This window comes from Cyphomyrmex costatus, unplaced genomic scaffold (assembly GCF_001594065.2).
Source record: "Cyphomyrmex costatus isolate MS0001 unplaced genomic scaffold, Ccosl1.0 scaffold635, whole genome shotgun sequence".
NCBI classification, from domain to species: domain Eukaryota; kingdom Metazoa; phylum Arthropoda; class Insecta; order Hymenoptera; family Formicidae; genus Cyphomyrmex; species Cyphomyrmex costatus.
In genome coordinates this window covers 16,877-29,431 of record NW_017280195.1, presented here as the reverse complement: position 1 = coordinate 29,431, position 12,555 = coordinate 16,877, and the positions used below count along the sequence as shown (strand labels likewise).

Sequence of the window (12,555 nt, the reverse complement as noted above, 5' to 3'; positions counted from 1 at the left end):
CACCGATTGGGTAGTCACCGTTCCGACGATGCGTCGGGATACTTCAGACACATGGCGGTCGTCACTATGGACCTTATATAATAACCATGTTGCAATATTGCAATGTTTAATTGCAAAAAAATTGATAAAGAAACTAAATATATCTTATAATTGGCTAGATCGCTAGGTATAATAAAATGAAACAAGGAGCAATTGACAGAGAAGTTTTAAATGTATTATATATTTTTTTTTTAGACATAGACAAATATGTAGAATTAAAGTTTTTATTACAATAAATTTGCACATTATCTTCCGCGCTGACAAAAGCCTTTTATATATTTTAATTTAATAAATAAATCATTTTTCATTTGTTTATAATTTTTATTAACATTTTTCATTATCAACTAATTTATAAATTTTGTAAAGATATCATCATATCTCCACTTCAATTATGTGATCATGAAAATTTCGAAATGGAATTAGAATGGACTGTACATATATATATATATATGTGTAGATTAAAAGATTAGTGACGGCACGGTTCCGCGTATAATATGTAGACAAATAATTATTAATAAATATATCAACAATTAATATCTCACGATCCAATTATCGTTACGTAAATAAATACGTAGAATAAAAATCAGACAGCAGACTAGGTATCCCAATCGTTCGCTTATAAATGTATCTACGCATTTTTATGAATCTTAACCGACTACGTTTTGCGAGCGTAGCGAACGAAAGCGACTCTTGTGCGTGACAAATTCCGTTTTGTTAGGTCTAAAAATTTTTCTTCTTCTCTTTACCCACCAAGATGTTGTCATGGTAACTGATCTCTTGTCCAGCGACCGCGGGGTGAAGGTAATGCGGTTCCACATCGATCTTTTCCTTCACGTCTGAGTCTAATACTAAAGAGTGATGCGGTCCGTGATGAAGGTGTTGCTGTTGTTGCTGTTGATGCTGATGTTGATGTTCATGGTGCTGATGATGATGCTCGTGCTGGCCTTCTTTGTTTTCTTGAGTATACTTCTTAATCGTTTCCTTCAAGTTCTCCAAGTCGACCTCCTCTTCATATTTAGAGAACAATTCCTTCATATGAGATTCATCCAGCTTTTGCGATTCCTTCAATTTTTTGACGAGTTGATGGAACCGTTCATTGATTTGCGTTCCGTTAAATTCTCTTGTTGTATTCTTCGAGGCATTTAAATTCGGATCCAGCAGTAAATCGGGCGTCTCGTGTGCCACATTAACATTCTTATCCAAATTCTCCTCTGTTAGGGACTGTAGGAGGGTGTTATAATCCGGCTTGATTTTTGACGTCTCCATGCAGGAACTGCAGGAACAATTTGTTATGATCTGCACTTTCTTTTGCATAGTCACTGGATTATTTTGTTCGTCTTTGCAATCTAGCGTAACCTGAGAACATGGAATAATTCCAACAGTTGTTAACAGCTAATTTTTAAATAATTATATTCAAAATATTTATTATGAAAAAATTAATTTCTTTATTTTCGGAAGGAAATGTAATATTCAGAAAATTATACTGATTCCTCGAATCAGTAATGAAACTAAAGAGTAGAACAATATTATAAACAGCATACACTTTTAAAAATACGATTAACGATAAAATACGACTTGTGATTTTATCGATCAATTTTATCAGGTGCATAAAGAATATCTAGATAATAAAGATAAGCACAAAATATTTTTTTAATTAACGCGATAATTTTTCTCAGTAAGTAATCTATATTGCAAGAAAAAGCTATAATTTTTAATCCTCTTATATATATAATCGCATTTCTTCTATTGAATTTTGATTAACGTTTAGATGTTTATATTAATGTATTTTTTTGGATCGCTGATTAAAAGTCTAAAGTTAAATTTTAGAAATTTGAAATAGTACAATCACAATATGACAGGTTGAAAAATTGAAAGATACTTGATGAATTTATTCACCATATTAAATTTTGGTCTCTTATTTACTTTTTTCTTTGTAAGAATTATTAATATCATAAAAAAGTAATTTTTTAAATGTTTTATCATTTATATACACAATAGTAAATCATTTGTTTCTAATAAAAAACACTTTCAGTATTTTTATATATCCAAGATTTTTTAAATTTAGAAAAACGATCATATGAAACAAAAAAAATTTTTAGACCGAAACTTTTCGGTGTTGATTTCGACTTTGATGAGTTTCGATTACAAATCAGAGTTTCGATTTGATTTTAGTTTCGGCCAAAATTAAAAAAAAAATTTTGTCATGTAAACCAACATTGTACAAATTGCAGCCCGCCGGGCATTTGAAAATCTATTTTATGTTATTTTATCGTCGACTGATCGACACAGATTACTACGAGGATTACTGCAAACCACGCTGATGCTATCTCTTCTTTCTTTATCCTTTTTTACTCGCTACATATTTAGTGCCTGAAATTCCTCATAATTTATAAAAAATTACTTATAATTTAATGAATTTTCTATTTTAAGAAATAATAAAATATTAATAAAATCTGGTTTTTAAAAGTGCATAAATTTTACATATTTTGGCATTTTCCAATAATTTTGTAAAAATCGTATAATATTTATAAGATTTCTCCAATTTGAATATTCGTTTCGGTTTCAGTCGAAATTGAAGAAAAACCGAATATTTATTTTCAGTTTCAGCCTGAGATAAAAAAGAAATTGGGTATTGATTTTGGTCGAACTCTAAAATTGTATATTACAAATTAAAATGTTTAATACTTGTTCAAATTTACAACTTTCACACTTTATTAGTTGATGCGTTTATCAATTGACTCACAGTATGCCAAACACTGTCCAGAGGTTGACAGGAATCGCAATAGGGTCTTATGAGATCTCCAGGTGCGGAGGGTTCACTGTGAGGGACCATATATGAAAAACATGCGCCGACACAAACGTTATTATCCAATTCCTGCGAAGAACACTGAGGCCATGTCACTACCTGTTTTATAGGCGTCGTCTTGCACCAACTGTGCTTATCAGGATACAGCACGATATTATGAACCTAATAAAATATATTTTTTTGTAAATTTAATTTGATACACACTCGTCAACAAAATTACTTGACTCTGTGAAAAATGGATGTATTGAAAAGTCTTTTTATTTTCATTCTCAAGTCTGTATTTTAAGATTTTCATAAATTTTAAATTTATCCTTATTTTTGCCCATCATTTTTTCTAAGATAAAAAGTGTTACGTATCCAAACAATTGCATAGTTTAACATCTTTGTGGGGTATGAATTTTGTTCGCAAATGTTATGATAATCATCGTAAAATATGGATTCTTTCTTGCAAATTTAAAACAAGTTAATCTTTAGATTTGTATGATATTTTGATGCGGGGATAAGGATATCTAAATTATTTATGCATTTATATATAATATATTCATTTACACGCGCCAGGATTAGCATTTATGCGCTTAAACTCGATGCGCTTCACGAGAAATTTGCTGCCTGGATTTTACGCATCACGTGTGTGTACATTAGGGGATGCGCGTGTGGATGGTATTTATACTTTAAAATTTGATATTCTCACCTAGTCTTTGAATAATTTTTTGCAAACTTCACGTATATAAATGCAATTGTGGTTTGAGATATTTCCCGCCGTATTCGATTTGCTTTTAATTTCTGAAAATTTATTGGCAGTATTTCGAAATTTCAACCTTTTACCGATGGAAATACCAGATTTGTGTAAATGCCACTCACGCGAATACAAACATACGATGCGCAAAATTCGATTAACAGCTATTCTGTAAAGTGCATTAGGTAATGTTAATAGCGACCGTGTAATTGACTGTACAGATAATTTTGATACAACGTATTGCCACATCAAAAAATCATACAAATCTTTAACTTGTTTCAAATTTGCAAGAAAAAGTTCATATTTTACGATGATTATCATAACATTTGCGAAAAAAATTCATTCCCAAAGTAGATCAAAATATGCAATTTTTTGAGACGTAACACTTCTTTACTTTAGAAAAGATGGTATGATAAACGGACATAAGGATGAATTAAAAATTTACGAAAATCTTAAAGAATCTTAAAAAATCTTTATATATAAAAGAACTTTTCAATACGTCTATCTTTCACGGAATTACGCTTACTTGAAGTTATGCAAAATTTTGATATAAATTTACGCTGCGATAATTTGGTTGACGAGTTATATACGAGGGGGTAAGCACTTAATCGTGGGATAGAGTTCCTGAAATCATTATAAGATTCACATAAAATCCCTGTGTATAATCCGATAATTACATATGCAACTACAAGGAATAATTATATAATATTAGATATAATCGTTTATTTTACTAAATGACATCATATATATATATATATAGTAAAGAAAATTATTTTTTATCGGATAAAATCGCATGAAATCAAATAAAATCGTGTAATCTGTGGGACAATGTTTAAACTAGTGGTTACCTCCTCGGTTATATATGAGAGATATATTATATTAGATTTAATATGTGAAATTATTCATTCACAGAAATTTCAACAGATGATTTATTTGATAAATGGATGACAATAATAACGAATGAAGACGAACCTTGTGTTCACGATGAGCACTCAGCAGAGCAGAATGCATCATTAACAAAAGCATTGCGGAAAGCCGCCGTATCGTCCCCATGATTCCTGCAACAGTATACAGAAATCTCGAAAATATCCAAAAATTTTTTCCACTTTGTAGGCAAATAAAATAAAATTAAAGAACTAGTATTTAGAAGGTGGACGATTGCAAGTAACACAACTCAAAAATTTTAATTTTTTAGGTATTATGAATGAATTAGATAAACGTTATTTTATCAACATATTCAAAAATGAATTGATGTGACTTCATAAAAATCGTTACAACTTAAAAAAGAGTTTTTGAAAGTCGTAAAACCAAAATGCCAAAAAATTTTTAATTATTTGAGAACATATTCTTTTAGCAATATTATTTAATTAATTAACAATTTTTTGTTAGAAATTAAAAGATAATTTTTTTTCTTTTGCGAAAGATAATTCAACTTTTTCAGTTGCAAAGATAAGTAATTAGTTATTAAGTTAAATAAAATATTAAAAATGATTAGATAACTTAATAATTTTTAATTTAATTTATTAACCATTAAACATATTTTAATTTATTAATGTTTTTTAAGTTTTTATCTCTCTCTCTAAATATTAATATTATTTTCTATAAAAAACCTCAACATTAAAGAATTAGTTTAGAAAAAGCTCCGTGTTGTGATAAGCGCGATGTTCGTGGTGTCAAAAATGTGCGTTGGTCTGCATTTAGAGAACGCTATCAGTTTTATTGCGTCATATTGCTCTTGTTTTATATTTAATGAGCGATATAAAGAAAGAATACACAAATTTTTTAAATAATATAATATTTGATTAAACTCTCTAATTTTAGAATAGCAAATTGAACTAGTAATACGGACAAATAAGGGTGTAACATTCTTTATTTTTAAAGAATATTTATTCTCTCTCTTATATAAAAATAGTTTATTCTTTATATAAGATATAATATAAATATAAAGATTATAAATAGAATATAAATATAAAGAACATAAATAAAATATAAATATAAAAAATAATTTATTCTTATTGTGCGCTGTTATTGGTGCCTTAAATTGACGTAATTAATCTTATTATAAACCGATGATTTTGCGACCTACATAATCCTCATTGATTAGTTCTCGTATGTTTTGGTTCCATTCGAGCGATTTAGAGCGAAATTATGTATAATGTGTGTCGATTGAAGCGTATTGAGCGTGCCCGTTGAAACAAAATCAAATATACGCTGAATGAGTCACTTCCAACTTTCTGGTTTAAAAAATGCGAAAAATTTTTCGTTACAAATAATTTTTAACGAATACGCAGATACGACTAGCGCAAAAAATTAAACTTTTGTAAGCTATTAATTTTAGCTTAATTTAAAAAAAAAAAATACTAATTTAACCAATCATGTTCAGTTGCATTATTTTTTAAGTAAAAAAAATTATAGGATTTTGTTTGCAACTGAAGTGTATAGAAGATTCTCGGAATCAGAATTGCGAAATCGTTTTCATCGATGAAAGTGGGGGAGCAAACGGAATAAAAGTCGATTTTCCGTATTGATTTTAAAATATTTTCTCTATGAATTGAGATGGAAGCTTTGCGATTTGCAAACAAGCAAACAGTCAGATATCTAGAAGATTATTTTCCCAGATGAATTATGGTAGTGTGCAATGCCGTTGAAAATCGTTGAGATAGCGTGCTATTCAACTCGCGGGCTTTCAGGTTCAATGACTGAGTCAAAATTACATCAGAGATATTTATCAGTACGATACTGCGTCTTGTTTATTTCTTTTTATTTACGCGCTTGTAATATTCACCAACTTCGTAAATCGGTGTACGTTTAATGTGTCGACAGCGCAAGGAACGCATTTAATATCTACTTACGTAGATAGATATTAAAGTCGTTGAGAAATGTTCAACTACTACTTTTTCCAAAGTAATTTTAATGCATATATGAATATGACGGAAAGATAGTATCCGGATAAATTACTTTCACTACCGCGAGAAGTTAATTAAATGACTCGTGCGCGACCTCCGAGTATCCGTAAACAGACGCGTCGAATGTTATGGTCCGCTCGTTTCAGCGCCGCGTGAAGGAACGGGTTCTCGTTATTGGATGACGACGCGACGCGTTTCATTCATATAGATCGTTAAAGCCAATCCTCGATGTGGCATGCTCGATTTTTAACTTTCCGAGATTTCGAGATAAAGGGAGTTGATGTTTTCTCGATCGAAGTTTGGCACATAGAGAAAATTCGTCGTGGATGTCCTTATCATATATATCGGCGGATTTATATGTATATATAGGTACTAGTTGTAGGAAACTCTCACTCTTCCTGACGATGTATTTTAAAGTAAAAAAATGTGTGGCGACCGAAAAATATAAAATATAAAATAGACGAATGTATTTTCCTCATTTAAACGCAACGAAATAAAAGCAATAAAAATGAAAATTTTTTAAATAATGTAAAGGGAAAGTTTAAATATGTGTAGAGAGAAAGTTTATATACATCACTTTTATATAGATCTTATTTTCTTTACGTGACTTAATCTTCCGAAGCTGTCAAAATCTATAAAACACAATCGCTAACACAAGATTTAATTAATTTATGTCAAGAAATATTACTTAACTTCAAGCAATAAAAATGACATCAAAATCTTATAAAAAAGAATAATTAAATACTAAATATGAGTGTGGTTTAACAAGAATAAGTCAAATTTTTGTAGATGTATATAAAGAAAATTGGATTGTTTAATATTTTTGACTAAAAAGTTTATAATTAAATGAGTCCACCACAAACCACCGTTTGGGGAATAAAAATAGTTGTATAAATAATAATAATTTTATAAAAAAGCAAAAAAGATTAAATAAAAGTGAAAGTACAATAACAACAGCGTCAAACACATTTGAATATATAAATTATTATCTATGTATAATTTCAACAATTTTAATCCTTAATTATACTTGTTATAAAACATTTCGATTTATCGAGAGCAAAATCTTCTGCGAATCAATCACAACAACATTGATACGAATGTCGAACCAGGGAGACGCAGTTCCAACTACGCGGATCCCGTTGTTTTTTCGGTTGCACCGAAAAAGGGAGAAGCATCAAAGTCGAGAGATCCCGCGATGTTGCATAGGTATACTTGTGCTGTCCTCCGAAGGATTCGCATCCTCGCCCGGAACGGAACTCGCGAGCTGAATTCCTGACAACGGCAAGAATCTTGTCCTTCGCCACACAATTGGTCGTCGGCATTTCCAGAGAGGGAATCGATTTTTCGTCTCCTGTCGTCTCTTGCCCATGGTGTATTCAGATTTCAATCCCACCCCCCTCCGCTTCTCTTTGTCGCCTCATCTTTTGCTCTGTTCTCTTCAGTCCTTTCCTTTTCCTCCTATTCCACGACTTCCACTGTACTCATCCAGTCCTATGAACGCGTTCAGTTTACAGGAAGGATCTTCCTTTTTTTTCGTTCCGCAACCCTTCGCTCTCTTTTATTCTCACGTAGAATCTCTTTGATCTCCTGTTTTTTATTTCAAGTTCTAAGAATCACAGGGATACAGGCCGATTTTGTGAATTTAAAAAAAGATTGATAATATATTTTAGATGATTGAATTATCAAAAATAAAAGAGAAATAAATAAATGGCAGAAATAATCGAACAAAAATGCACAATTTTTCCATGTTTTAATCAACATTATACAAATGTTGTTAAACAGTACTATTGATTTCGTTATTTTGGTCCATAAATCGATTATCGTACCGCAGAGATAAATTTTATTCCCGCTCTCGGAACTTTGATTGCAGGCTGCTACATGAAAAACGTATCGCATTTCGAAAATTAGTCTTCTCGTGTAATTTTTGTTGAATCACCCTGTACGTTTTACAACCGCAGAAGTGTGGAGTAACACGACGCAGCGCGATCGTCTGTCTCATTTCTATGAACGGAGATTTGAATGACCGAATAGGATGCAGCAGGGACGTACTCGCGACTAAAATAAATAAATAATAGTAAACAGCTCGTGTAGCTTTGAGTTGTAACGTTTTAAATATGAAGTTATTGCTTGTGGATTTATGAGTAAACTTCATTTTAGAAACATGAATGCCATTATAAATAATTCATGTAATATTAAAAAAGTATATGTATGTAAAATATATGGTAAAATCGATATATGTACCAAAATGATACTATGCTTTTACATTGTGTGTCACTTAAATCAAATTTTATTTCATTTCATATATAAAATATATTTAACTTTGTTACAATTATATTATATTCTTACGCTTCACATCGATTAAGTTTTTTCAAACACTTACAGTTAACAATATTAATGATAAGCAAATAACTAAATGTTCCTTTATCTCTGTTTAGATCTACGATTCCAACAATAAGAAGTTTTTATGGTTCTTATATAAATTATTATATTCAATCAATGTTGCTTTATAATTCAAAGAGTAATCTTCCATAAATATTTTCCTACCTCGCGTTTCATCCGTATTTGTCCATCGCATTACAACGCTGTGCGTTATATTTGACATTATCGATTTGAAACGATCAATACATGCACCTGAAATTCTACATTTCGCAACGATACGATAACTACGGCCCTGCACTGGCCACAGCCAGAAGTCCAAAGCTCTTTGTTGCTGCGCCACCTTCTCTTCTCGCCTCTGGGTCCGTGTCGGTGGCACGGAGGACCTCCGGCCCACCTCCTTCACCTCCATCTCGGTCCCGTGCCTTCGATTTGCTCGTGTCCTCGAGATACCGAGAGAGGATGAAGAGAGCAAGAGGAGAAGAGGGAGAAAGAAGAAGCGAGAGGGAGAACGTAAGAGTGATACGCGGCGGGAAAGAGCGGAAAGGGGGCCAGCGGAATAGAAGCGAAGAAAGAAGGATGAAGCGAGAGAAAGGGTCTTGCGCCCAGCCGCGAGATTAATTTGATTTTCAAGCAAATTTGACGCGCCTCCGAGCCTAGGCGGTGCCGGTACAAAGAGCGCCGCGCCTGTCCGCCCATGTGTGTAATCAAAATCTCTGCCGATTTTCCATCGATTCTTTCCATTCTTCTTCGTCTGTCCTCCACTGACAATGCAATCGAAATGGCGCGTACGTTACAAAACGCAATGAGTATCACACGCGTTTTAACTTCATGTATTAATTAAATCGTAAAAAACTGAAACGTCAAAACAGCGCGATATTTAGCTATACATATCGATGATGTCAGCGACATAGAGGTCAACGGGATTCTTTTCAATTTCACGTATGATTTGTGACAAAAAATAAAAAAATAAATATCGCGTAACATTTGTTTTCTCTCGTTTTAATAATTACGTGGAAAGTAAAATAATTCTTAAACGCTTTTTCGGTGAGGCATTATCTTTCACTGCTTCTTTTACTGCTTGTAACTTTTTTTTATTATCTAATAAAGATACATTTGCTTGATACTGATATTCTTTCCCAAGTAATAAGATGTCATCATCATAACGATGTAAAATAAACATAATAATTTTATATAAGGTCATAAATATATCACGCCGTTGATTTGTGACTTAATACTTTATTTTTTATATACTTTTTTAAGTGATTTTTTTTGGTAGATATACAACAAGCGTTGTTTTATTACACACCTTGCTACTTGAATAGTATCCGATGTTTTAATTGTCCCGGCTGTAATTTTTCAATTTAAATTTTCTGGCATAAAAAGTGCGGAAATATTTTTTATTTTTATAAGAAACTATATAATTATGAAAAATGCTACTAAAACTGTTATTTTTTTATAATTTTATATTATGGTCGCTATTTAATAAAGTGCCGAAAATTTGGGGTGCCTCATCATGGTCCTTCCAAAATTACAAATATTTGCATAATTTGGATAAAATATTAAAACTACGTGTATATCTTAATGAAATAGTATGAGACACGTAATATTGTGCGAAAATATAATGCAAAAATAACAGAATAAAAAATAGATATTTTTGTACAATTTGTTTTTGTGATAGTTTTTGATAACGTTGCTTTGTTTTTTCTCTTTTCCTTATCCACTTTTTTCAGCTGGCGGTGTATGATTTTCTGTAAATATTTGAACTCGTTCATATATTCGCTGCTTTTGAAGTGCTCAAATATATTTCCTATATATTGCCAGATTTATCTGCACATGTCACCATTACATTTCACTCGATATTTTACCACTCAATATTAAATAATTTTCCAGACTGACCATTTCAGATTGACCTATTATTTTTTTATGACCATTAATGTCGTAATTTTTAAAACTTTATAATCTCATCTTCGAAAAAAGTCTATGGTATGATTTATGTGCAATTCGTCAAAAAAAGTCTTATCTATTACTATAAGTGTGTATACATTGAAACATGAAAAGTTACATTTTCAACCTTTTTTCTCTTTTATTTTATCATTAATTTACCATAGAATTTTGTGCACATGTTAATCTCTCTCTCTCTCTCTCTCTCTCTCTTGATTCTTCAACTTTATTATATAAAAAAAGACATTTTTATGTTAATCAAATGTCGATTAACATAAAACAAACAATGATAGTTCTAGTAGAACTTTTTCTAATAGAACAAAAGTGTTCCACAATTTTTATACAGATCAAAATTGAAATACAGTGCATTTAACTTCATAAATCACACACAATATCCTAATACTTCCCCTTTAAAGGACTTCTCCTTATCAGACGATTGACCTATAATCACTAACAATAAGACTCTTATTCACATCAGTATAGCACGTGCTATCCACCATTTGAATATTAAATGCTTTTTTTTTAACACTCTGTATATATTTTGTATTTCGTGTTGCAGTATCGAGAAGAAGGAAAGAAGAGCGAAGAAATTTATTTATCAGAGAAATGTTCTGCTGTTGTGTGTGTGAACTCTCGCACGTCGAACGCGAAACTATACTATACATTCCTATACAATATCGATTCCTTCTCTCTCGCAACTCAACTACCTTCACCAGCATTCTCTCATCGATAACCGTAAGAAATATAGATCGTGCGTATAATCTTGCACGCGGGCTCGTGCGATTACTCACGTAATCGCAACGCACTGTTTTTTTCGTAACGAAATCGTCCAGTGGAAGAAAATAATAGTATTCCCGTCTCTTCTGGTGCCAAAGCTGTATACGCGCCGGTCAACCTGCGCGATCCGTGTATAATACTTCGTCGGGACAGAGGGATCTGGTCGTCCTGAAGTTCAATCTCCCGAACTTAATGATCCGGTGCGTGGCCGAGCGATCCGGAGATGACGGCGAGTGATATATCTATAATTAGGTGTCTCGGGCTTTAATCTCCCATTGGTTTTAATGAAAATCTCCACCCCCCGTTTTGACATACCCTAATTTCACATTTCGTTGGGATGCCGGCTATCCTTTTCTTTTTCCTTTCCTTACGTCTTTTTTCGACTTTTTTACTCTTTAAAATATCGAAGTACCGTGGGCGAACTAATAGATGGCCCGGGGGTACAGGATGGGCTTGAAGAATAGAGAAGGAGTAAGGAAATAAAAGAGAAGTCGGTTGCGCGAGGGTGCGGATAGCGCGAGAATACCCGGAGAAAGGAAAGAGAAAGCGAGGAGGGCCGCAGGTGCGAGAAGGAGGGCCGAGACGGGTGGATACGAGGGAGACGGACGGCGCCGAAAAAAGGAGTTTGCCAACAGCACTGGGGGATGCCCCGAAAACACGCCGAACGTGTGGCGCCATTTCGGCTCCTTTTTTTTCTCTATCTTCTCCGTCGTCGCTGATCCCTCCGCGATTCCTCGTGCTTTTGTTTCTTCGCCCATACTAATTCTTCGCGGGCTGCACGGCGTGCCCGGAACGCGTGTAGGGAACGAACTGGAGTCGGTGAGAGGGGGCCGGAGGATGGGGAAGAATCAGCCGGAAGAGGAGTTACACGAGCTTTGCCCCATTCGTGATAAAGTAGCTCGTATTTAAAATAAGTCGATTATTCGTTTGCTTTAATTCTTTTTCGCAAAAAAAAAAAAAAAAAAAAAAAA

The 12,555-nt window shown here is 32.8% G+C and overlaps 1 protein-coding gene across 1 annotated transcript in view; it reads right to left on the bottom strand.

Annotated features, from left to right (window-relative positions):
• Window positions 1-471: 471 nt before the first annotated feature.
• The window catches only part of LOC108779820 (cyclin-dependent kinase 8), a 15,988-nt gene continuing 3,904 nt past the window's right edge, over window positions 472-12,555 (bottom strand). The window contains exons 2-4 of the mRNA XM_018547327.1: window positions 4,554-4,639; window positions 2,783-3,007; window positions 472-1,395 (exon numbers count right to left, since the gene is read on the bottom strand). Of these exons, the coding sequence (XP_018402829.1) occupies window positions 760-1,395; window positions 2,783-3,007; window positions 4,554-4,634 (942 nt within the window). The 5' untranslated portion in view covers window positions 4,635-4,639 and the 3' untranslated portion in view covers window positions 472-759. The remainder of the gene's footprint in view (window positions 1,396-2,782; window positions 3,008-4,553; window positions 4,640-12,555) is intronic.